The sequence below is a fragment of the Lagopus muta genome, chromosome 16 (assembly GCF_023343835.1).
Source record: "Lagopus muta isolate bLagMut1 chromosome 16, bLagMut1 primary, whole genome shotgun sequence".
Taxonomy (NCBI): Eukaryota; Metazoa; Chordata; class Aves; order Galliformes; family Phasianidae; genus Lagopus; species Lagopus muta.
In genome coordinates this window covers 10,206,594-10,230,238 of record NC_064448.1, presented here as the reverse complement: position 1 = coordinate 10,230,238, position 23,645 = coordinate 10,206,594, and the positions used below count along the sequence as shown (strand labels likewise).

The 23,645-nt window shown below is 51.3% G+C and overlaps 1 protein-coding gene across 2 annotated transcripts in view; it reads left to right on the top strand.

Moving 5' to 3' along the window:
- Nucleotides 1–13,670: 13,670 nt before the first annotated feature.
- Nucleotides 13,671–23,645, top strand: part of CBFA2T2 (CBFA2/RUNX1 partner transcriptional co-repressor 2) — a 51,713-nt gene continuing 41,738 nt past the window's right edge. Inside the window, exon 1 of one of the 2 annotated variants that reach the window (XM_048963535.1) lies at nt 13,671–13,764. In XM_048963535.1, the coding sequence (XP_048819492.1) occupies nt 13,737–13,764 (28 nt within the window). In that variant the 5' untranslated portion in view covers nt 13,671–13,736. Of the gene's footprint in view, nt 13,765–21,477; nt 22,305–23,645 lie in introns of those variants that run through there. The other variant, XM_048963534.1, reaches the window with a different exon arrangement.

Below are 23,645 nucleotides of genomic sequence, written 5' to 3'. Positions count from 1 at the left end.
CCCCCCCCCACGCAGAGGCAGCTGTGGAATTTCTTGAGATTGTGGCAGAGGAAACCCTGAAGGTTTTCCGTTTGCAAAACACAGCTCAAATATTCCAGTTTTTCTCTTCAATCAAAATTGTGCAGTTTGGTTGAAGTGACTTTTCGGGTTTGTCTGAGTGCTGCTCCTGCCCCTGTCACCCCCCATCCTCTGTGCGTCCCACAGGCCTAGAGCTGCTGTGCCCATGGCAGAGGGGGCATCTGTCCTCTTGTTGCCCCAGGGTCACTTTGCCCTGTGCCGCTCGCTGTGTCCACCGTCCCAGCTGCAATCAGCATGGGTCTATGCAAACACATAATTTTTTTCTTTCCAGTGTTATTTCCAGCACAGGTGATTGCTTAAGGCCGTATTCTCCTTGTAAGCCACGGTGAAAAGCAGAGACGCTGCTCTCAGTGCCACAGAACGGCACCATCCAGGGATGTGTTTGCTTCCCCAGCCCTGGCAGCACACGTGCAGCGCTCAGGCACAGATACAAAGCAGCGGTGGGAAGCAGAGCAATGCCATGCAGGGGGAAACCTTGTGTCACGCCATGCTGCTGGGCAGCGGGGCCAGGTGTGCAGCCCCACATCATGGCACAGAGGTGCTGCAGTGCCCGTGGGACGGTGACATTTTCACAGTGATTTTATCACACGGCTGAGCCCATCCCATCCTATCCCTGCAGAACGTCCCCGCTCCCGGACGTGGTGGGTGAGCTGCTATTATTAGGCTCAGCTCTTGGCACACACAGGAGCTGTGTCAAAGCCCACCCGTCTATTTATAGAGTGCTGTTAGCTGGGTGAATTAAATGAATCGCTTCTGAAACAGAATTAAAGCTCGTGTTTGGGCCTGAAGTGGCATCCCCAAGCCTGACAGCAGCACCCCGGGTGCTGGCAGGACATGGGGTGCACAAGGCAGCTGTGAGTCCTGGGTGGCAGGTCCTGCCTTGCTGAAATGGATCCATGGAAATCAGTGGCTGGAGAGGATGGGCAGGGAAATAAAAAAGGTTCAGATGTGCACTATGTACTTAACTATGTACTTAGCCGAGTGATTCATCCTCTGGTATACAGAAAATGCAGTGAAATGGCATCGTCTGCCCAAACCATGCAGTCTCTGACTCCTCCAGTTGACTCTGGGATGCTTTGCTTTGGGACACAGTCATTCCTGGCCAGGTTTCTCCCTTTTCAGTCTGGGTTCTGCTCTCTGACTCCCCATAAGACAGCCACACCAGCTGAGCTCTGTGCTGTGAGAACACTTTGCTGCTGCACGGCAGATGGGTTATCAAGGCTGGATGAGTGCTGTCGAAGAAATGGGAAAAAGAAGCACCTGGGTACTGAGATAAGTGTGGGGAAAGCAGGAGCTGGGGGATGCAGCAGGGTGGGCACAGCCCTGCCAGCAGTGATGTGCAACCTGCAAGGGAAGATGCCATGCCTGCCCAGCACAGGGTCCCCATGCAGCCCCTCTCCTGCGTGGTGCTTGTGGAGAAACTGAGGCAAGGAGTGAGGTGGGCAGGTGCCGTCTCTGCACGGAGCACAGCCCCAGTACTGCCATGGTCCTGGGCTCGTGCCACAACAAGGGGCACGTGGCAGCTGTCCCCACACAGGGCGCTGGCAATGTCCCCACACTCGTGGCTCCCGTCAGCTTCTATTTGAAGTCGGTGAATGGAGCTCCCGTAAATGTCACTGCTTGCCACTGTCACCTCATGTCTCCAATGAGCTGTGAACGTGGCAAAGCCAAGGTTGTCCTGAGCAGGAGGAGAACAGCCAACGAGAGCAGGATGGCTGCAGCGCTGTGCCTGAGCTGTCCTCAGCCCAGAGGGGCAGGAGGAGGACATTTTGTAGTTTGTGGGCATGCAGAGGAGTGCAACAAGGTGGTGAGGCAAGTGAGAGCAGGACTTGAGGAGGGGATGAAGGAAATGAGAAGAGAAGGCTGAGGGTGGAACCCATCACCCTACAGCCGCCTCCAGGAGGCTGCAGAGAGGAGGGGTCGTGTCTTTTCTCAGGTGACAAAGGGATGGGACATGAGGAGATGGCCTCCAGATGTGCCAAGGAGGTTCCGGTGGGGCATCGTGGAGAGATGGTGGGACATGGGGACGGGCTGCCAGGGAGCGGTGAGTCCCCACGCTGCGGGTATTTGAGACACGAGGACACGGGGACGTGGCTGAGCAGCGCACTGTAGAGCTGGCAATGGCTGAACGCGATGGTCATAAAGTTCCAACCGGGATTCTGCAAGAAGGCCCCGATATCCCAGGAAAAGGAGCCCCGAGGGATGCTCCCACCCCTGGCTGGCCCAGAGCTCTGTCCTGTGCCTCCACGTCCACGTGTCCCCATGTCCCTACGTCCCGGTGTCCCCGCTCCCCCGCCCCTTCCTGCCACTTGTGAGCCGCGTCCCCACGCCGCAGCCGCTGCGTTGCCGCGTGCCGGCAGCAGATGCCAGCAGAGAGCCGCCGGCAGCGCCCAGGAGCGGCCGCGTGGGGAGCCCCGGGATGTGGGGACAGCCGGGTGGGACCCCCGGGGACGGGTGGATGGGAACTTCCAGGACCCCCCCCCTCAGCTCCTCAATTACTCTGAGCCATAACCCGCGGTGTGCGTGGGCACCGAGATGCGTTCGTGCTCTGAGCTCTTCTCGCAGCCCCCTGACCCCCGCCTGCTGCTGGCTGGGACCGCAGTGCTCCATCGCCTTGCAGCCGTGTCGACACCAGGCAGCGGCCTTTCGGTCCCCTTGTGTGACCCCTGGTATCCGGGTGTGTTGGGAATACAGCCCTTGGGACATACAGCCCTTGGGTGACAGCAGCACCGAGGGGACAGCCAGCACGGTGCCCCAGGTCCTGGACAAGAGCTTCACAGAGCAGGATCAGCCCCAGCCCCATCCTTTTGTCCTCTGCACATCTCAGCATCGCTCTCCAAAGGGAACATCACAGCAGTGGCCCCACAGTACAGTAGGGGGACAGCAACACAGGTGTCCCCCACCTGGCCTGGGCTGTCTCCCATGGCTCCCCGCTCACCTCCAGTGCAGCCTTTTGTTCCCTTCCAAACAGAGGTTTTAATTTACCCTCTTGGCTGGCAAATTCCTCTCCAAAGCAATTCCCCAGCCGTTCCTCCAAATCACAGTAATTACCTCATTACTTTGATATTAATAGAATTCACATGGCCTGGAGAAGATAATTGAAATTAGCCCTGCACTGCTGGTGAGGGGGAGGCTGGGCCGGATGTGGGGCTGCTGGCATCACCCCAGGGCTGAGCTGCTGCCGGGGGTCTGTCTGGGTTACAGCAGCAGGGTGGGTCCATCCCATCCCATCCCATCCTCATCCCTATTTGGTTTCTGTAAAGAGCAAAAGGATGCATGCACTAAGCTGGCGATGTTGGGGTTCTTTTTGTTGTTGTTTTGTTTTTTTTTCTGGGAAAAACAAAGAGGGGGGGTGGGAGATAAAATGAATGAATGAATGAATGATTCATGATCTGTACAAGCAACAGCACGGCACTCAATGGGTCTCGCAGCCATTGCTGTGTCCCCCAGACGCCTGCTGCCCTCTGGCCCCATGGCTCCATCCCAGCTGCTCCCCACCAGCCACAGTGACCCCGACAAAGGACTCTGCCACCCTCGGGCTGTGCCCTGCCACTTGGCTCTGTCACCTCTACTGGGGCCAGCTGCCACTGGGACCCTCCTTTGTGGCCTGGTGCAGGCGGTGCAGCAGACGGGCCCCCAGCTGGCCACAAGCCCTTCTGTTGGAGGGCCCTGCCTTGACTTACAGTGGTATTAACCCCCCCGAGCTGCTCCTGGCTCTGCTTCCACCTCTGTGTCAACTGTCACCAAGTCCCTGGACCCTGGGGACATTGGGCTGCTGGTGGCATGGGTTCATTGCACAGCTCAGCCAAGCGTTGCTGCTGCCCATGTACAGAGCTGGGCCAGGCTGGGCGCATCCCCTCTCCTCTCCTCCTGACACCATGGCAGCCAAACTGCGTGGAAATGCTGCCTGGAAATGCTGTGTGGTGGAAATGCTGCATGTTAGAAATACTGCACGGTATGACTGTTGCATGGAATGAATGCTGCACGGTGTGATGCTGTCTGGTATGGACGCTGCACGTACTTGCTGCTTACTGACTCTGCAGACAGAAATGCAGTATCTCTGAGCCATAAGAGATGGGGGCTGGGGAGCGTTGGGCTTGCAGCCACATTGCACCCCATTTCAGTGGGTCTCAGGAGTGATGCCTTCTGCTCAGCACTGCTGAACAGGCACCAGGAGGGGCAAGGCAGGAGGGAATTTGACCCCAGGGCTGTGAGAATCCCCACACTCGTGTAGCTAGCTGCCTTGGGGCTGGCCTTGGATTCCCCATGCTCATTCCAGGATTCCCAGCAGGGTGAGGAGAGGAGGGGACCCCTCCACACTGCCTCCTCTGCCAGACACCCATCCCCACAGAGGACCTTATCTGCCACTAAAGCTTCACAGCAGTCTCCCAAAAAGCTTGTGGGCTTGGCAAGACGCTCCGAAACTGCATTTGCTCCAAATGGATTGTATCAGAGGGAGAACAAAGCACTGGAGAGTTTTCAAAGAGAAGTCTCAGTGGCAGCCCTATGGAGAGGTCAGCAGTCCCCAGCACAGCACGGTGACTCAGCTGGTGGCCCCTGTCCCTCTGTGGAGGTGGTTGTGGTAGGAACCCATCAGCAGGAGCTGCCCAGAGAAAAATAACTCCATTTTACCAAAGCATAGCATCCTGCTGCAAAACCTGGCCTTGCTCCAGCTGAAGAGTAAAAAATAAGGGATTTTTTAAGAAAACTTTTCCTCCCCTAAAGTTTCTTGGAAAGCCCACGTGGCACTATTATGGAACACATGGGAGCTGTGCTTCTTGTGGAGCACTGGAGGAGGAACTGCACATGGGAAAGGGAGGAATGGGAGCAGAAAGTGATGGCGTCTCAGCTCTCCCTAGGGTACCCTGAGGAGATGGTGTCAGCAGTGAGTCAGCTCCAGGAGAGATGTCAAATCAGAGTGGAAGAATGCTGAGAAAGCATCAAAATCCCACAAAAAAAAAAAAAAAAAAGGAAAAAACAGTCCTCAAGGAAGAGCTGCAGATCCAGTGCAGAGCTCAGAGCTGAGGGCTGTGTGAGCAATGGGACATCACGAAAGGAAAGCTGCAGGATGGCACCAGGCTGGCAAGGAAAGCAGGGCCCCAACGTGCTGCTTGTCACAGGACGAGGTGCCCACAATACACCCCCTGGGGGTGTCCCAGCCCTGCTCAGCACACCACAGATGTCACATCTGCAGACGTACCTTTGACCAAGTGCCATCATGAAGCTGGGCAACAACAGAAGCGCATGGTGCCAGTCCAAGGGAAAGGGCACGAAGCCAGAAATTCAAAGAGAAAGGCGTAAACGGCACACAAAGGTGTGAAAGGACAAAGCCTGAGCAGAACGATGGCACTGGAACATCCAGTAGTGGTGGGATGGGGAGGTGAGGGGCCCAGAACCACAGTGCCACCAGCTGCGTCCCTGCATCCGACTGAGCTCTGGACAGGGAAGATTAACAAAGGGGTTTTGCATAATCTGATGCAATATGCATAATGCACTCTGCTCCAAGTGCAGGCACATGGTTTTTCTCCCTTTTACACCCTGTTGTGCCTCATCCATCACTGGATATGGGGTTTCATCCAGAGCAGGAGCCAAGCTTCAGGGTGCAGTGCACATGGCCTTGCTCATTCCTCCTCCTGGCTGCTTCTGGGGATGCTGCCAGAGGCACCCATAGCCAAACAGGCATTTTTACTCTGAAATAGATCTGTGTAAGCCCAGCTCCAGCCTTCTCCATCCATGGGCTAAGTGCAGACCCACTGTCTTCTCTGATACCACTTTAATATTTCTACGTAACAGCACAGGGTTATTCCTGATGAAGCTGCTTTCAGTGGGTACACTGAGGGTGCCATCCTCAACCAGCACACGGAGGCACATCACTCCTAAACCAATCCCCACCAGTCCCAAACCAAACCTCACCCATCCCTACAGCTGGCTGCTGTGAATGCAGAAGACACAAAGTCTGGCTGCCATGAGCTGATGCATTTGGGTCTCTTAACCCAAATCACTCCAAAGGGAGAGGCTGCCCTACGGCAGCAGTGCAGCCCAACAGCACCTCCAGCTGTCCCCAGTCCCCAGTGATACCACTCAAAGCTCCAAAATGTTTGGGAGAAATCCAACAGAGCTCAAAGGAAGAGAAAAGGTCAAAAGGAACTGGCACAGGTTGCCCAAGGAGGCTGTGGATGCCCCATCCCTGCAGGCATTCAAGGCCAGGCTGGATGTGGCTCTGGGCAGCCTGGTCTGCTGGTTGGTGACCTGCACACAGCAGGGGGTTGGAGCTGGATGAGCACTGTGGTCCTTTGCAACCCAGGCCATCCTATGATTCTGATTCTAAGTGACTATTAGCCTCTTTCCATCTGCAGTATGGTCACTGGCCGTGCCCAGTGCTCCAGATCTAATGGGTTTTTAATATTCTCGTGGCATGCATGGTGGTGTGTATGGTGAGAGGCGTGTGCAGCTCCAGCACAAGCACCAGCACTCAGGGGGCTGCTCACTGAGCCCAGGCTCTTCCTGTCCCCACCAGCTGCCGGGTAGATTTCAAGGTTTCAATTATTCCATCAAGCTGCATGTACCAAATTAAGGTCAGAGAAGTGTCTCTGTCTTGTATAAAAATATATATGTACATATATCCCTAAAAGGAAAAGAAACGAATTCAGAAATTAATAAGGCTGATTGACAATGCTGCTTTGGAAACCCCGGTACCATATGGCATCCCTGAATGGCTGCAGTGCTGTTCGGCTGGGGCTGACCAGCTGGAGAGTTACTGTGCTTGTTTGTAATTGTAATAATGGATATCAGATGGCTGGTGTGGAGCAGTTTATAAATGAGAACAGACAATGAGCCGCACTGTTTGTCAGGAAATCATCTCTGATACGGTCTGTGTGCTACCACTGCTCCCTGCTGGAGCCGGCTGCCCCACAGGATGTGGCCCCGGTGTGCGGCACTGCTGGGGCAAAGCTGCCCATGTGCACCAGGGATGCTGGCAGTGATGCCTTGTGCAGAGCCCTGAGCGCTGGGATGGGGCCTGGAGGAGCCAAAGCAAAGGGATCAGGAGCAGAGATGCAGCTCAAGGCCCAGCAGGATGGCAGTGAGAGGCTCCTGGGCTTGCAGAGGGCATGGGGGCTCAGCTGTGGGCACTTTCAGATGGGTTTTTGCACTGAACAGACGGAGAAATCGTGACATTTTAAAATTTGCCATTTAACGGATTTTTTTTTTTAAGTCAGTAACAGTGAAATTCATTATTTCAACTCCTGATCTCCAGCTCTACGGCTTATCGTATAGAACAAAGATGAATTTGGAACGAAAATGCCACATGCTTGCTCTCTTTTCTAAAATGAGGTTTTATCCAAATTAACACACAGCAATGCCCAGCCAAAACCTCCCCTAGCAGAAGGCAGTTGGTGCCACGCATCCCTGTAGCACCAAGGGCAGCCACAGCCAGCCTGGCTGGGGGACACAGCACACACCCAGAGGGGTTTTTCTTCCAAAACTCATCCAAAAAAGTCACTCGCACACACATATGTCTGCAAACCCATAGCAGGGTGGGCTGGCGGGTCCTATTTTCAGCTTGGCAGCCCCAGCACAAAGATGGAAGGAGTCCCAGAGATGGGTTTTTCCCACTTTAACAGGTCCCAAGACACCGTGCTCCCAGCTCTCCAGCTGTGGGAATGGAGTAATTCTCCCCAGCACCCCCAGTGCAGACAGAGCCATGCGCTGGGTGCTTGGGAGCACTGAGGAGGAGCCAGAAGCATGTGGGCATTGCCAGGAGCAAGTATTCCAGCCCTTGTCCTGTATCTGTCTTGGCTCAGGAAGAAGGACTGAGCTCTCATCCTCCCATCTACAGCCTGGATTTGCCATGCAAGAAGAAAACTCCCCTGTTTTCTCAAATGCTTTCCTTATCTGACTTTTTTCAGGGCTTCAATACAGTGTACTCAGAGGCCCCAGAGCCACATCCAGCCTGGCCTTGAATGCCTGCAGGGATGGGGCATCCACAGCCTCCTTGGGCAACCTGTTCCAGTGCCTCACCGTCCTCTGAATGAAAAACTTCCTCCTAATATCCAACCTAAACCTCCCCTGTCTCAGTTTAAGACCATTCCCCCTTATCCTATCACTATCCACCCTCGTAAACAGCTGTTCCCCCTCCTGCTTATATGCTCCCTTCAAGTACTGAAGGCTGCAATGAGTACAGTGTTTTAAATCCATCATAATCACAGTAACATTGGGCCTCAACACACACTGTCAGCACTTTAAAAGCAAAGAGGTTTACTTTTAGGAAGAAAGGTATTCAGCCTAACGACTCAAAGGAACTTGTTTTATTCCCAGCACAGCACTCTGGAAATGCTCAGCACCCCAGGCTGGTGCAATGCTTCCCCAGGCACCCAGCATCCTGTACATCCTGCGGTTGTTACTGATGGAAATTACTGCCTGTGGTGGTGGTGCATCTCTTTTTGCTGGGGTGGGTGCTTGGTGCCAAAGGGCAGGACAAAAGGAAGAAGCAAAGCTGCCCCAGGCATTGCTGTGCATGCTCACAGTGCTTCAGCAACATTTTCGGTATGCTGCTGGACACTTTTCCTGTCACTCCTCCCCCCCCAGCAGTATGTCCTCATTTCTCAGCACAATGACATCCAAAATTCCCCTATCCATGCAACTGTGCCCACGTCTCTTTCCAAGCTGTTCTAGGAACACTGTTATTGGTTTGTTTTACTTTTTACAGGGGCAATCGAGCCTCTCCACATCCTCCCAGCCCAATCCTGCCCCAGATCCCACCCACGAACCTCCTGTGTTAATGGGTTTACTTTGTGGGTACCGGCCTCCAAAAGCAGCTCTCAGTTTGTCCTCCCAAGCTGGCAGCTGTGCAGCGGGATAGGAGCAGGTGACAGTCCCTCAGTGTGATGCTCACAGGACTGGTGCATACTGGAGGGCTGGATTTGGGACACGCGGGATCAGCCCCATCCCACTCACCAAGCCCCTCAACTCTGAGCCCTGCACATCTCTATTCCCACTGAGATGGGGACACTTTGAGTGTGACCCCATGCAGATAAGCCAGCCCTTGGGCAGCTGTTGGGTGGCATGGATGTCCCCATGTGTCGCATGGTAGAAGAGGATGAAAGTATAGCACTGGGGATTAAGGCAAGAAAAGGAGCAGAGGAGTGAAATAAAGGCAATCCCTGGGTGAGGTCAGCAGCGATGAGATGAAAGATGCTCCTAAAATCTCCCAGCCCCAGATACTGGACAGCCATCCCATGGGCTGGGAAATGCCACAAACACCTCGGTGAAATCCCAAAAAGGTCAGGTCTGTAGGTGTACATGGGGACAGCCCTTCCCACAGGAGCAAAATCAGGCTGGGGGGCTCTAAGGGCTGTGTAGTCAGTTGAAATGGGCTGAAGCTGCGATTTACAAACAGATCATCCTTTAAAAAATGAAAAATTGTGAGATTTGCCCCATGGATGCAGGTTCTGCTGGTAATGGAGCACAGGACAGCCTCCCCTAGAACCTTCCAGACAAGAGTCTGCTTCAGGCATCCCCAAAGTCTTCATCCATCTGCTGTGTGAATTCCCGCTCCCCAGGTCCTGCTCCTCATTAAGGGTTGAGCCCCTCAGCAAAGATTAATCTGGTGTTTGTGAGAATTTATCTGCTTGAAAAGAGAGGGACTGGCTCTGACCTCACAGTCTGGAGGCTGCCAGGGAGTTTACCATCCCCTGAGCTGTCAAGCCAATTCCCTGCAGCACCAAGCTGTTGTTCTTAGCATCTGCTAGGCAGAAAGACAACGAAATACCCCAAATATCTGTTTGCTTTAAAAGGTAAATATTAATTTCGGGATGCTGTTTACATAAGCAGACTCTTCAAGCTTGAAATCACTGCCTTTTGCTAGTTGTCACATGGCATTAATGTATATTTAACATTTATTTAACTCTACTCAGTCCCACTCATGCCAGATGGCAGGCAGCCTGCATGGTGAGGCTCAGGCTCACCATGAGAGCAGGGGGTGTTTGGGGACCACTGCTAGAAGTTTGAGTGGTGCTGCAGCTCCCCAGGTAGCATGGGTGCTGTGAGCAGGCACGATGCATGCTGCAGTGCTAAGCCTCAGCACCCAACCGTGGTCATCCCCTTGCAAACACTGACGTGAGGAAGGAGCTGTGGTCTCCAGTGGTCTCAGAGGAGATGTCCCCACTTCTGCAGCCTCTCCTGGCAGCTCACTTGCTGGCAGGGTCTTGGCTTCATGGCACTTGTCTATGGAGGAGGGAGAGAGCAGAGCTTGCAGCTGATGGAAGCCAAACCATGGGGTTCATCATCATGTCCAGAGAGATGCAATGACCAGAGAAATGCGATCCTATAAGAAATCCAAGCCATATGTGGGCTGGGCAGTGCTCAGATCTTGCTGCTTATCGCTGGCTTTGCATCAACTGCCACTGCTTTGTATCTGCTTGGCTAGATCCTGCCTGGTGCTGAGCTAGCTCATGCCACATCACTGAGCAGGGCAGTGGAGCTGGGCAGAAAGCTGTCCCTATGGGTGAGGAGACCAGGAGTAAAATCCCAAGATACAGAAATGAGTGACAGGCCCATGGGGACCCAGAGGAGCAGGTGATATGGAGCAGGACCTGCTTGTTGTCTCCTGAGATCCTCAATGGCTGCAGTGAGCTTCTTCATCTCAGAGAAGAAATAGAAGGTCTCGTAAGGAGATGTACATCCGGCACTCAGCATTGGCAACTGCAATGCTCACACATCACTTTTCCACCCCTCCAGTTGTTCATCCTATCACCCAGGGCACTTTGGGGGAATGCAGCACTGCCAAAGTCACTGCTTTCTCAAACTGTAAAAAAAACAATGGAGCCAGATAGCTTTTGGAAAACAAATGTGATATTAAAGATGGTTTCCCTATCCTTATTTCTGTATCAGGCACCCACCAGCTTGAATATACAAATGAGGAAGATCTGAGATGGCTTCAGGGAAAAGATTCTAGTTTCTAAGCCAGACTGAGCACTCTCAGGTTCACATGCTCACATTTGATCTGTGCCATAACTGATGGCCTCAGATTTCCCTTACTGGAAGTATTTTAGCACAGAATTATTGTCTTTTTGGGCTCAATAGCTGCAGTGTACTCTCACTCCTGCCTGATCTCATCCCTTCTCCTATCTCCTTCAGCAGTTCTCTCTCTGCAAGAGCCCATCTTCCTGCAGTCAGGAACACTGACCACTCTGGGCACTGCTGCATTTCCTTAGCAAGTAATTTGGGAATTTCCTTAGTGAGAAACTGCCCTGGAGCTGCAGGGAACGAAGTGCAGGCCTGAGATTTGCCCTGATTTTGAAGGGGGAGGAGAGGTGTCTATGATTTGAAGGACGAGAAGGGATAAAATCAGTTCACCAGTGATATTGCGACAGAACATGCCAAACTTTGAGGATCTCTGTGCTATTCATATCCTTCAGTCTGCTCCACTGTATATATTGTGTATGTAATGTCCATAGTTGAAGGGTACAATGAAGCATATCTGAAATGTCTGTGGGACTTCTAAACCCAAGAGATGCCTGCTCCTGGCCATCAAACTCAAACAAAGCTGCACTCAGTCACTGCACAGCAGCTCACCTGCAGCTGTGCCTCAAACAGGAACATGACCAGCAGTAACCCATGCAGAAATGGAGGGATTCACTGCCAGTTTGCTGGGAATGTGACCCTATGGGACAACAGCAGTGTTGCTGCCCTTCCTTCCCCAGTGCTATGCAGGGCTCACAGCTCTTGTTGCCTTGCTTATAATGACAGAGAGTTGATGGTGCATACGACAGCCAGTTCGAGTGTTCTGCTCCATCCTAAGAGGTGTGATGCACCCTGTGAACGCTGAGCCACTGGGCTTCATGGAGCAAAGAGCCACAGGAACACTGGTGCCAGTGTGATCTGCCAACTGCTGGCAAGGATTTCTGCACAGGATAGATGAGGTCCAGCTCTCCGGACCACATTAGTATTTCACTGCTGAGAACAGAAACCCCAGCTATAACTGAGTTTGCAGATACACAGCTACTTTCCTTTAAGGCTATTGGGAAGTTCCTGGCCCAGCCAGCCCACCCACAGTGTCCCTAGGGAGAACCTATCACAGCAAATTCAAGGGCACAGACCACCTCTTGCTCTGTTTTCAGCTGCTGAGTGCTTGTCAGCACTGGGCTGGTGCTGCATGTGCAGCTGCAACAAAGCTCAGGCAGAACTTCTAGACACTTGGTGAAGCTCTTGGGATCAGCAATCCCAGCACTTTTGGGCTCAGTGGTAACCACCAGAGGGAAAGCCAAGCTTTGGACTCTGCCACAATTAAAACAGCCACACTGGAGGTCTGTTGTGAACCGTTGACTTAGCATCAGGTATTTTCACATAAGGTAAAAATGACATCTAAATGAACTGGCTCTGCAGCCAGGCTCTGAGGGGCATTCTTGCAGAGGCAAGATGCTGGGGGACCAGGTCTAAGGGAGAGCTGCTGGCACACCAGACTGCCTCACAGAACCACAGCAAACCACATGGGCTTGTGATGGAGCTCCTCAGCCCAATTGAAGGCTGGGCAGTCAGCTGCAACCATCCTCACTGAGGAGTCCCATTCTTCATGGGGGTCTTGATGGATGAAAAGCTTAACATGAGCCAGCAGTGTGCTCTTGCAGCTCGGAAAGCAAATGGTATCCTGCTCCATCAGAAGAGGGGTGGCCAGCAGGGACAGGGAGGTGATTGTCTGTCTGCCTCTCCTCTGCTCTTGTGAGGCCCCATCTGGAGTGCTGTGTCCAGGTCTGGAGCCCCTGTAAGAGAAAAACAGGGAGCTGTTGGAGAGGGTCCAGAGGAGCCACAGAGACAATCAGGGGACTGGAGCAGCTCCCTACAAAGACAGGCTGAGGGAGCTGGGCTTGTTCAGCATGGAGAAAAGAAGGCTATTGGATGACCTCATTGCAGCCTTTCAGTACCTAAAGGGAGCCTACAAACAGGAGGGGAATCAGCTCTTTGAAAGGGTAGATAACAGCAGGACGAGGGGAAATGGTTTGAAGTTGAGGGAGGGAAGGTTGAGGTTGGATGTCAGGGGGAAGTTCTTTACAAGGAGAGTGGTTAGGCCCTGGAACAGCTGCCCAGAGAGGCTGTGGATGCCCCGTCCATCCCTGGAGGTGTTCAAGGCCGGGTTGGATGGGGCCCTGGGCAGCCTGGGCTGGTATTAAATGTGGAGGTTGGTGGCCCTGCGTGTGGCAGGGGGCTGGAGCTTCATGATCCTTGAGGTCCCTTCCAATCTTGGCCATTCTGTGATTCCGTGATTCATCCCAGCTGTCCTGCAGGCACCACGGAGCCCCTGAAACACCTCCTGCAGGACGTGAGCGGCGGTGCTGGGCTAGGACAGCATTCACCCTTAGAGCCAGGGCTGCGGGCACTCGGATGTGCCTCTGCGTTCTCCTCCCCAGACAGGTGCGAGGGGCTCGGTGTGGCCAGGGGAGCTGGGCTCATTTTGGACTACAACAGAACAACACTGATGGCTATATCCTCGCTAAGGCTTAACCCGCATCGATATCGCCTCGTTTCTAATTCTCATTCGAACGGGTTACCCAGAAGCCGACCAACCGCCGCCCTGGGGCTGGCCGCGCCCCCCGCGTCACGCCGAGAGGCGGGCAGGGCCGGGCCGGGCCGCCTGGGCCGCGCCGGGAGCGGGGAGCCGTGCGATGGTGGGGATCTCGGGAGGCTGCAAGCGTAAGGACCGCCGAGCGGGGCCGGGTGGCCTGGCGGGGCGGGGGGCCCGGGGCTGGGCGGCGGGAGCTGGGCCGGGCGGTGCCGGCGCTGCTGGCCCCGCGCTTATCGGCCGGGCAGTGACCCGTCTGGCGGTGCCTGCGCGCTCCTGGCGGGCCGGGTCGGGTTCGCAGCCCCGGGTCGTAGCTCAGCCCGGCTCCCCCCTGCGTGCCAACTTTGTGCCCGTGCCCCGGGGCGGTGGGCTGAAGCGCCTCGGCTTTTCGGGCTGTGTGTGTGTGTGTGTGTGTGTGAGATGTCCCCCGTGGGGCACGGAGCCTCCCGGCGTGCCCCGATGTTGGGGGAGTGAAGGTGAAAAAGCTCTGCTTTCGTTAATTTTGTTAATTTCTCGGCACAGGAAGTTTATTGCTGGCTGTGTTGAGCGCTGAAAGCTGTGAGCCTTGCAGGAGTGCAGGGAAGCGCAGCCCTGCTGCCAAGAAGCAGCATAGGTGTGCAGCACGTGTGTGCCGCAGGTCGGCATCCTGCTTCCCATCCCTGCTTCCATGAACCGCGTGTGTGGGCACAGAGCTCAGAGCCGCCCCAGGCAGGGGCAGAAGGGAGCATGGTGCTCGATGCTGTCTGCTCTGCTCTTGTGAGGCCCCATCTGGAGTGCTGTGTCCAGGTCTGGAGCCCCCAGTATGAGAAAGACAGTGGCTGTGGATGCCCCGTCCATCCCTGGAGGTGTTCAAGGCCAGGTTGGATGGGGCCCTGGGCGGCCTGGTCTGGTATTAAATGGGGAGGTTGGTGGCCCTGTCTGTGGCGGGGGGGGTTGGAGCTTCATGATCCTTGAGGTCCCTTCCAACTCTGGCCATTCTGTGATTCTATGATTCTGTCTGCTGGCTCATGGGCTGCACTGTGCCCTTAGAATGGCTGGTACGCTGTGGTTCAGAAAAGCATGAAGAGTGTCCCAGTGCTCAAAGAACTGGGGGATTTCTCTAATGAAGTGTAGTTGCTCACAGGGAAGCAGCCTGTAGAGAAGCATGGTTACTGATCATTCAGAAATGGAGCAGCAGCTGCAGTTCGTAGGCTTTCCACCAAAGTACTGCATTTCATTCTGGATGGCTGAATGAAGGAGTTCAAAATCACCTGTGGAAATGACAGTTTCCTGTTCTGAGCAAAGTGCTAATGAATTCCCTAGTTCTAATGTGTTCTCTACTGTCTTTACCCTGCTTTAAGCTTTATTCTGTTGTCCGTGTGGCGTGCAACCGCTAGCTGCACAGTCAGCCTTCTTGGGTTGTATTAAATGTGTGTAAGCCATGATGCTGAACAGCTAAATACATTGATTCCTAGTGATCTGCACTAAAGAAGACCTTATATCAGGTTTGGGTTTTTTGCACTTTTTTTCCTTGATGCATCTGGAAGCACCCTTGATTGTGTTGAGGTGGAAGTCTTTCTTAAATGATCTCCTTTATTCAGCCATTCAGTCTCCTATATTCAGACTTTTTGTGTTTTTCCAGGTCTGTGTGCAATACACACCTTTCCATCCATTTTTTCTTTTGGCATAGCACTACATACACTGCAACTGATCTGATGTATGGGCACTTGTTAAACTACTCTTGTGTAGAAGAAATGTTTAGAGCGTTCAAGAAACGTGTAGGTGCTGTATTAAGGGATGTGGTTTAGTGGGAAAATATCACCAGTAGGTGGATGGCTGGACATGATCATCTTGGAGGCCTTTCCCAAACTTGGAGATTCTGTGACTCTATGATTCTGTACGCTGCTGGGTTTGGAGGTGTGGGCTTTACAAGCCACAGCTGTAGTTCTAAGGTAAAGAAGCTAGCAAGTTTTGCTTGAATGAATGATGGAGCCCATCAACACTGTGAGTGGCTGAGTTCAGAGCTAAGGACATCCACATTGCAGCAGCCCCAGAATCCCTTTATCTTCAAAGCAGGAATTCACAGAAGTCTGTTGAAGTCAGGTGTGCTGAATGGAGGCCCTTCAGCCAACTTCTGTTAGGTATTGAGAGAAATGGGGGCTTTAAAGTACACACAGTATTTGTCTCTGAATGATGGAGCTGAACTGCTTTGCTTTCAAAGCCAGCAGAACTGAACTCCAGGGAGAAGCTGGGTGCTGGTTATGTTTACATTTGCCCGATCCAAATGAAAAGATGAAGGAGCATTTTTCAGCCTTAGGGAAAGAATGCTCACTGAGCAGTCAGCTCCCACTCAGCTTGGAGATTATTTGAGGTAGGAAAAGATCCAAAGTTGTAACTTTGCATTGAGATTTTGCAGTCCCACTTCTTCAACTCTGCTCAGCTGAAGAATTTTTCTGAGCAAATGATTTCCCAGCTGTCAGGTGAGGAAAAGCAGTTCTCAAATAATCACCAACAAGCCCAAAACCTGTTGTGAGGCTTTTCAGCTTTGATCTGATGTGTTAATCTTCTGCCATGATAAATACCACCACTTGTTGCCCTCTTCTACTGGTGTTGGGACACTTTGCTCACTTCACATCCTCCCCATTACCTCTGCCCTGCTGTGACTTTGAGAGACGGCTTCAGATGTAGGGGCAGACACCTGCTGAGCAGCAGTTAAGTAGTGTGATTGCAGCAAGCCCTGCCTCTCATGTAGTCATTAGCCTGTGGATTTGAGGGGAAAAGAAACCACCAATGTAATATGAAGTTTCTTGGCTTTTTACAGTTTAGACTTTTTTGTTTTTTAGAGTGAGATCTCCCTCCCGAGCATCTCTTGCTTCTCTCTCTTTCTCAGCAGGAACCTTTCCGTCAGCACACGTTTGTATGTGAGGAGGATGCAAATAGCTGCAGGACTTCAGCTCTCTCTCTTTGGCTCCTATAAATCAGTCTTTGCGTATGCTTTACTGTCCTATTTATGAGCCTGCAGCTAATACTGAATTACATGGCAGACTACAACTTACAAACTGCTTGTTCCCTCAGCAGGATACAGACACAAATTAAAGTGGAAAAGGGTTGGATTGCTTATTTCTTTAATTTTCTCTTTTCCTTTGCTTATATTATGGCAAGTGCTTCTTTTGTTTCTGCTGCATTTAAGTTTTTGACTGACCCCAGTGAGCAGAGCTGACAATATCTTATTCCCTCATGGTATTATTCAGTCTTTTCTCTAAATGTGAGCAGCATTTCTCAGTATTTGACACAGTTTTGAGGCTGCATATAAGCACTTACGTGTTTGCTCTTGCAAAGACTGGGGCCTATAGCCTGAGAGTTGCCCTGGTTTTGAAGAGGGATAAAACCAGTTCATCAGTGATATTGTTGCAGAACACACCAAACATCAGTGCTGGTCACTTTTAAGCACTATCTCTCTTGTGCCCAAGAGCAAGCAGTGCCATAATGTTGGAAACCATGCAGGAGATCAGGGCAGACGGTCAGGTTGGCTGAGCAGAGGTCTTCTTGTGCAGCTTAGGTGGAAGAAGAAAGCGTATTGTCAGTGGAAGTGACATGGCTGGCATGGGAGGACTGCAGAGATGTTGTTTGCCATGGCAGGGAGAGCATATGTGTGTGACAAGAGCTCAGTTAGAGTCGAAGCTGAGCAGAACTTCAGGGAAAAGCAAAAAAAATCTATTTAAAATACAACAGCAGGAAGTGGAGGAGCAGAGATGACACTGTACTGTTACTTGGTGAATGTCACATCGCAAATAGGGATGCCAGCAATGCAGAAATGTTTAATGCCTTCTTTGCTTCTGTGTTCAGCACCAATGATGGGCTCTGGGACCACCAGAGGCTTGAATTTGAAGACTGTGACTGCGCTAATAATAAATTCCTGGCCAACTCTGAACTCGTGTGCAATTTGCTGCTCCAGCAGGATGCATATAGATCTATAAATCTATGGGGACCAATGGGATTCATCCCAGGGTACTCAAAGACCTGACCGATGTCACTGTGAGACCCCTCTCAATTATTTTTCAGTGGTTCTGGAAGTCTGGAGAGGTCGCAGTAACTGAAGCTGGCAGATGTGGTCCTAAGAGACCAGACAAAATTGTGGAGGTGGTTATTGTGGAAAATACTGAAAAACACCTGAAAGACAGCGCAGTCATTGGTTGTAGCCAGCGTGGATTCACAATGGGAAAGATCTTTTTAATGAACTTTTTATAAGGTTTATCATCTTTTTATCACAAGGGAAAAGAAGACAAGGCATAATCTTGTGGGATTTCAGCAAAGCTTTCAATGTTGTTTCTCCCAATATTCTTCTGGACAAACTGCCCAGCATACAGCAAGACAAAATCAGAATGCATTGGCTGAAGGATTGGCTGGCAGATCAGGGTCAGAGGGTTCTAGTTAATGGGATTGCATCAGACCGGCAACCAGTCACTAGTGGGGTTCTGCAGGGCTCCATTTCCAAAGCAGTTCTCTTCCATATTTTCTTCAATTATGTTCTTAAAGTTCTTGAGGGTACGTTAAATTTGTGGATGATGCTAAATTGGGAAGAGCTTTGATTCTCTTGGTGATAGAAAGGCCTTGCATAGATATCTTGACAATCAGAGGGCAGTCCCCAACTGAAGTTTAAGAAGAGTGCACACAGTATTTGTCTCTGAATGATGGAGCTGAACTGCTTTGCTTTCAAAGCCAGCGGAACTGAACTCCAGGGACCACTGAACAGGCTGCTCAGGGCAGTGGGCACAGCCCCAGACTGCTGCAGCTCACTCAAGGTTGGATTTTGGGTGGTCCTGTGTGGATCCAGGCATTGGACTCCGTGATCCTTGTGGGGTCCCTGCCAACTCAGGATGTTCTGTTGTTCTGCAAAGATAGATGCTAGCTTTAATGTGGAAAACACCCTGAGCTACATTCTCTCTAGGAAGAAGGAATTACCCAGTGATGAAAACTGTAGGAGGTGGGTGAATGCTTTATCACACTGCTCGGTGCAGTGTGTGGGGGTGTTCTGAGTGAGATTGTTATGCCCCTAAGGCAGCTAGAAATAGTGGTCTGTCAAAGCAAGCAGGCTGGAAACAGCCAGCAGTGAAGATGGCTGCTGCAGGAGGAAGGAGCTGCAGTGAGACGCTGCATCGGCATCAGCACAGGTTTGCAGAAACCTCATACCTGATTCATCCACTGGCTGTGAGGGAGGGATTTTCTCTTTGTCTTGGAAAAAAGACCCCACAGGACTTGAGCAAGATCATTCTTCTTTAGCTTCAAAACCCACAAATCACCCTTGTATAGCTGTTTTCCTTTTCTCTGAGTTCCCTTTGCAGGAGAAGCAGGCACTTGTGAGCGTGATTGATCTCTCCTTCCTTGGACACCACCTCTCTTTGGATGTGATGAATTGTTTGTTCAGATGCCTGAGCTTTTTCACAGACTGCAAGGGGAGGCCAGGCTAACTGGTTCCAACTGTGGTAACTCAGAGTTACATGAAACAAATCTTGCTCGTGGTGCAGCTAGATATTGTACATCCCTATTTCTGTTGGACTGATCGCTGGGAGGAAAGTCAGGCCATTAAAATCCAACTTAAACGAAAACCCATAAGACTGAAGGAAGACAGTGGTCTTGTGCTTGATGTGTGAAACCAGATCCTGCCTCAGCTATGGTGCTTTCTGCAGCCTTGGACAAGTGGTTTGAATGTTTTTCTGGATTGTAGCTGAAGTGTAAGTGCATCTTTTCAGTTTTGCAATATAGACCATGTCTGCTAGAAGCGCTTTAAACCTGGATCCTTTTACCAGATCCAGGTCAGGAAGTGATTGCACAGGACCAAACACCAGCAGGTATGACAAGGCTGTAACCTCTGACAAGAGAGAGTGACCAATGCCTGGCATGCCACAGAGAGGGGATGCTTAGATGACTCCGCTGCAGCCAAAGCATTGTATGCCTGTGGCCCAGCTTGGATTGGTGCAGTGCTAAAGGTAACACCAATGAGCCACACTGCTGTTTTATTGTGATAAACACAAAAACGTGTTGTGTCATTAGCAGCTTTATAGATAGGGAACAGGTAATGATGTCCACTTGGTGCCAGGAATTGAGCAGGCTGATTGCTAGCACAAGGCATCACTGGTTCTTGTCACTGGGCTTAGCATCTGCCTGAGAAATGCTGCTGGGTTTTATCACTGGTCTCTAGGAAGTGAATAATTAAGATAGAGTTGTAATTTGTTTAAGTGCAAATTATGTTCATTGCCTTTGTTATCAGCCCAGTGATTTCTACTGTATTATGAGTACAGTTGCTGGGTCTGTTGGGAAGATTCTTAATGTCTTTGAGTATCCATTACAGAGAAATACTTCGTAGTTGTTCTGAAACTAAATGGACCAGAAAGAAAGGAGAAATGTGGGTCTGCTTTGAAACTTCGGGATGTTCCATATTAGTTTAAGGCACATGCTGACTTTCTGATACGCAGAAATTAAAAACAGTCTGTGAGGAGCTTGGTCTCAGTTTCTATATGCTGTAAACTAACTGGCTTAAGGTGTCAGTCCTTCCTTGCAGTAGTGTTGGGGAGAGTGAAAGGAACTCTCTTTCTAAAGCTGTAAAGGAAAGAGTTTTTTTCTGACTTGTGAGGATAAAAAAGAGCACGTACTTCAGGTAGAGCTCGTGTTTTTGACTCTGACAAAAGCAGGACTGCAGTGGGGTATGTGAGCCGAGTACAGTTTCCATCAGCCTGAGCTGCCAAGGCTTCACAGCTGCCTCGAGAAGTTACCAACAGATATCCTCTGTAAGTAGTCCCAGAGGCAGTGCTTTCCCCCAGATGCATGATTTGCCCAGAACCCTTCCAGACTGAAAGCCATCTTCCTGAGGCCCCTTGTCCAGCCAGCACCACTTCTGTCACCGCTGCCCTCCCACCCATCTGTGGCACCCAGTGTGTGGGTTTGATTCAGCTGTGATGGTGTCACTGGATGTGATTTTTACTGTGTCTGTGGACACCATGATAATCAAGCCTGGCCTTCAGGCTCAGCTAACATTGTTTTTGCTCCATTTCATTCTTTTCTAGCAAGTGAAGCACTAATTTCTACTGTCTGGTGACTGGATTCAATCCTGCACATACGTTTTCTTGAAAGAAAGTCTATGCAGTCTTGTTGGAATGTAAAGGGTCGCACTGTTCAAGCAAGGATTTTCTCCAATGTAGAGAACTGGTGGAATTTAAGAGAATATTTGGTGATGGCTCTCAACCTTGAGTTTCAAGGATATTTTCAGAAGATAAATGGCATGTTGCTGTCTCACCTTTGGGTCCATAGATGACACTTGAAAGCTTTACAAAATATTGCAGAATTCTCTCCTTACCAGGTATGGTTTTGAATGGAAAAGGTAGCGGTAGCTTTTTTTTTTTCCTGTGGATGTGATAAAATAATAACTTGACTACTTAGCATTGTTTCTGCAAGCATTCACTGACTTTCTCAAAGCAGATGTAACAGATATGCTGGTTTGCTAGCATCAATAGCAGCTTCTCCCTGAGCTAAACATCCGCTTTTCTGTATCCGTGTGGTCTCTTGGGAGTTGGGCAGCCACTTCCTAACAGTACACTTAGTCACTGTAGCAGCAAGTTCCTCTAACCGTTACCACCGGGAGCAATCCCACCTGGCTTCTCTGTGTGCTTTGTCTAGCCATTTCTGGCATACAGGAGGTGTAGATCTTAAGTTCCCACCAAATCCAGAAGTAGCAGAGTGTAGGGGCTTGCTCCTGCTCAGCAGATCCGTGACCCCACAGCCTTGTGCCTTCTGCATCTCTGCCCTGCTCCTCAGGAAGCATGGCGGGGAGAGCCTGGTCATCTTGCAGTCAGCATTCCTGCTGCTGACAGGAGCGATGGGAGTTGTTGTTTTCACACCTTGAGATGTGCGTGGTACTTACCAGGGTGCTTGTCTCCCTCCACAGCCTCTGCTGTAAGCATCCCACCCAAAAGTTTGGCTGCCTCTGTGCTGTGGATCTGTGGCCTGGCTCTGAAATGGCGCAGCTGTGTAACCTTGACTCAGACCGCTGAGAGAGAAAATCTGAGAGATAAGAAGGGTTGAAACTACATCCTGAGGTCCCTGAATCGCTCAAGACTCAAGAAGGAAAAGAAGTAAAATGGGGAGGTAGCAAATCCCAAAGGAAAGAGAAGAGGGAGGCAGTGTGCTGCTGTATGTAGGGCAGTGCTCTGCCAGGGGCTGTGGGCTTGGCTGGAGCAGCGGTGGGCACTGGAGGGATTGGGCTGGTGGCAGACAGCAGCTGGGTCTGGGACCTTCCCTGTTGCCTGCCTGCCTGCCAGCAGTAACTCTTTGGATGCCTTATCAGGAGTGGTGAGCACACAAATGCTTCTCCTAATATCTCATTACATCCCAGTTATCTTCTGTGTGCGTTAGCCAACAAATATTTGCTTTATACTTCTAAGTTCTTGTGTATCCTGCCTGCGGAGTCTCTTTCCATCTGGCTGGAGTTGCACGAGTGAGCTGGGCTGGAAGTGCAGGGTGCATCTTCAGGGCCAGCTCCTGCAGCATCTTACAGGCAGCGGCGTGGGGGAAATGCTCAACCTTCCTTTGCCTTCACACGAAGCAAGGAGGACAACAGCTGCTCCTTTGCACCCACCGTCAGGGCCAGCTTGGATCTCTGCAACCTGTCCCCTCCTCGAGGCTTTTGCTTTGCAGTTGTGTGAGTATTGCAGGTGACGTTTTATGGCTGTGTTGTGGGAAGCAAATCTTTCAATGGCTTTTGCTTCAGCAGAAAATTATTCCAGCACTTTTTTCCAAGGATGTGAACGTGCGCTGCGTGGCACTTCCAGGTGCAGATGAGGCTGGTGTGCCTGGTTTAGGTGTTGGCAGGTAATTGCATGCACGGGGGGAGGGGGGGGAAGTGGGGGGTCACTGAAGTCAGGATGTTAAAACACAAAGTCATCAAATGGCTCCCATCTTCCTCCCCCTGCGGGCAAGCTCCTTTGCGTCAAAACAGCCTGCCTAACAGATCTGCAGTCAGAGCCCTCCCTTCTCCCTCAGTGGGTTTGGTGGGGGCCAAGAAGCCTCTGATTAATTGTGACTGTAGAGCACTGAACTTGGAGGGGAGATGAAAAACTCTAAAATGTTTGCCTCCCTGGCAGCATACATGTGGGTTGGTAATTGGGTTTATCTTGTGACATCATTAGGATCTCTGACATTTCCAGCTTAGAAACAATAACTCTCCTTATCCGTCGTCATGTTTTTCTAATTAAAGACAAAGCTTAGTAAATATTTTTTAAATGATTGAATTTCCCGAGTATGGAAAACACATGTTGGGAGTCGGGCACGCAGAGTGCAATGTGCCTTTTCCCATAGCATCCCTTTGAGCGTACGAGTGCAGATACAGATTTAGAGCTGTGGGTGACAGGTTTATCTGGGATGATTGGCAAGGATTTATAAACCAAGGGGGGATTTACTTAGCTCTCATTCCCTCCTCTCCCCCCTAGCCTTCCCCCAGTCCCGACCCCAGTCTCAGAAATAGGAAATTGGGATCACATTAAACCCTAATTGGTTTGGCTCCAGTAATAGTTCGGGGGCTGCCAAATAGTTAATTTATTGTGTGAGAGTTTGGCCATGTGTTGAGAGGCAAATTTGCTTTAAGCAAGGGATCTTTGTAAACTGTGTCTCCATTCATGTGCCAGGTCCTGTTTACAAGGCGGGGAGGCAGGGAGCGGTGCAGACGGCAGGAGGCTGCTTTCCATGACAATCAGGGCATGGCGAGGGGGGGGGAATCGAGCAACTGTGCTCTGACATCTCCAACCCCCCCTGCTTCTCGTTCTTCCTTTCTCCCCTCCGACCCGCTCTCAGAAATAGCTGCATAAAAGAGCTTAAAGTGGTTTTAGCTGGCCTGTACGATAGGCGTTTGGAAACGGCCAGCTAGATAAGATGCGGGAGGCTCTCTGGAGAATAAATGCGTCTGTGTTGGAGATAACAGCAGGCCTGGGCTGTCACCTCTGAGCGGGGCCAGGTGGGAAGTCCCCGGGGTGGTAAGATTGCTTTT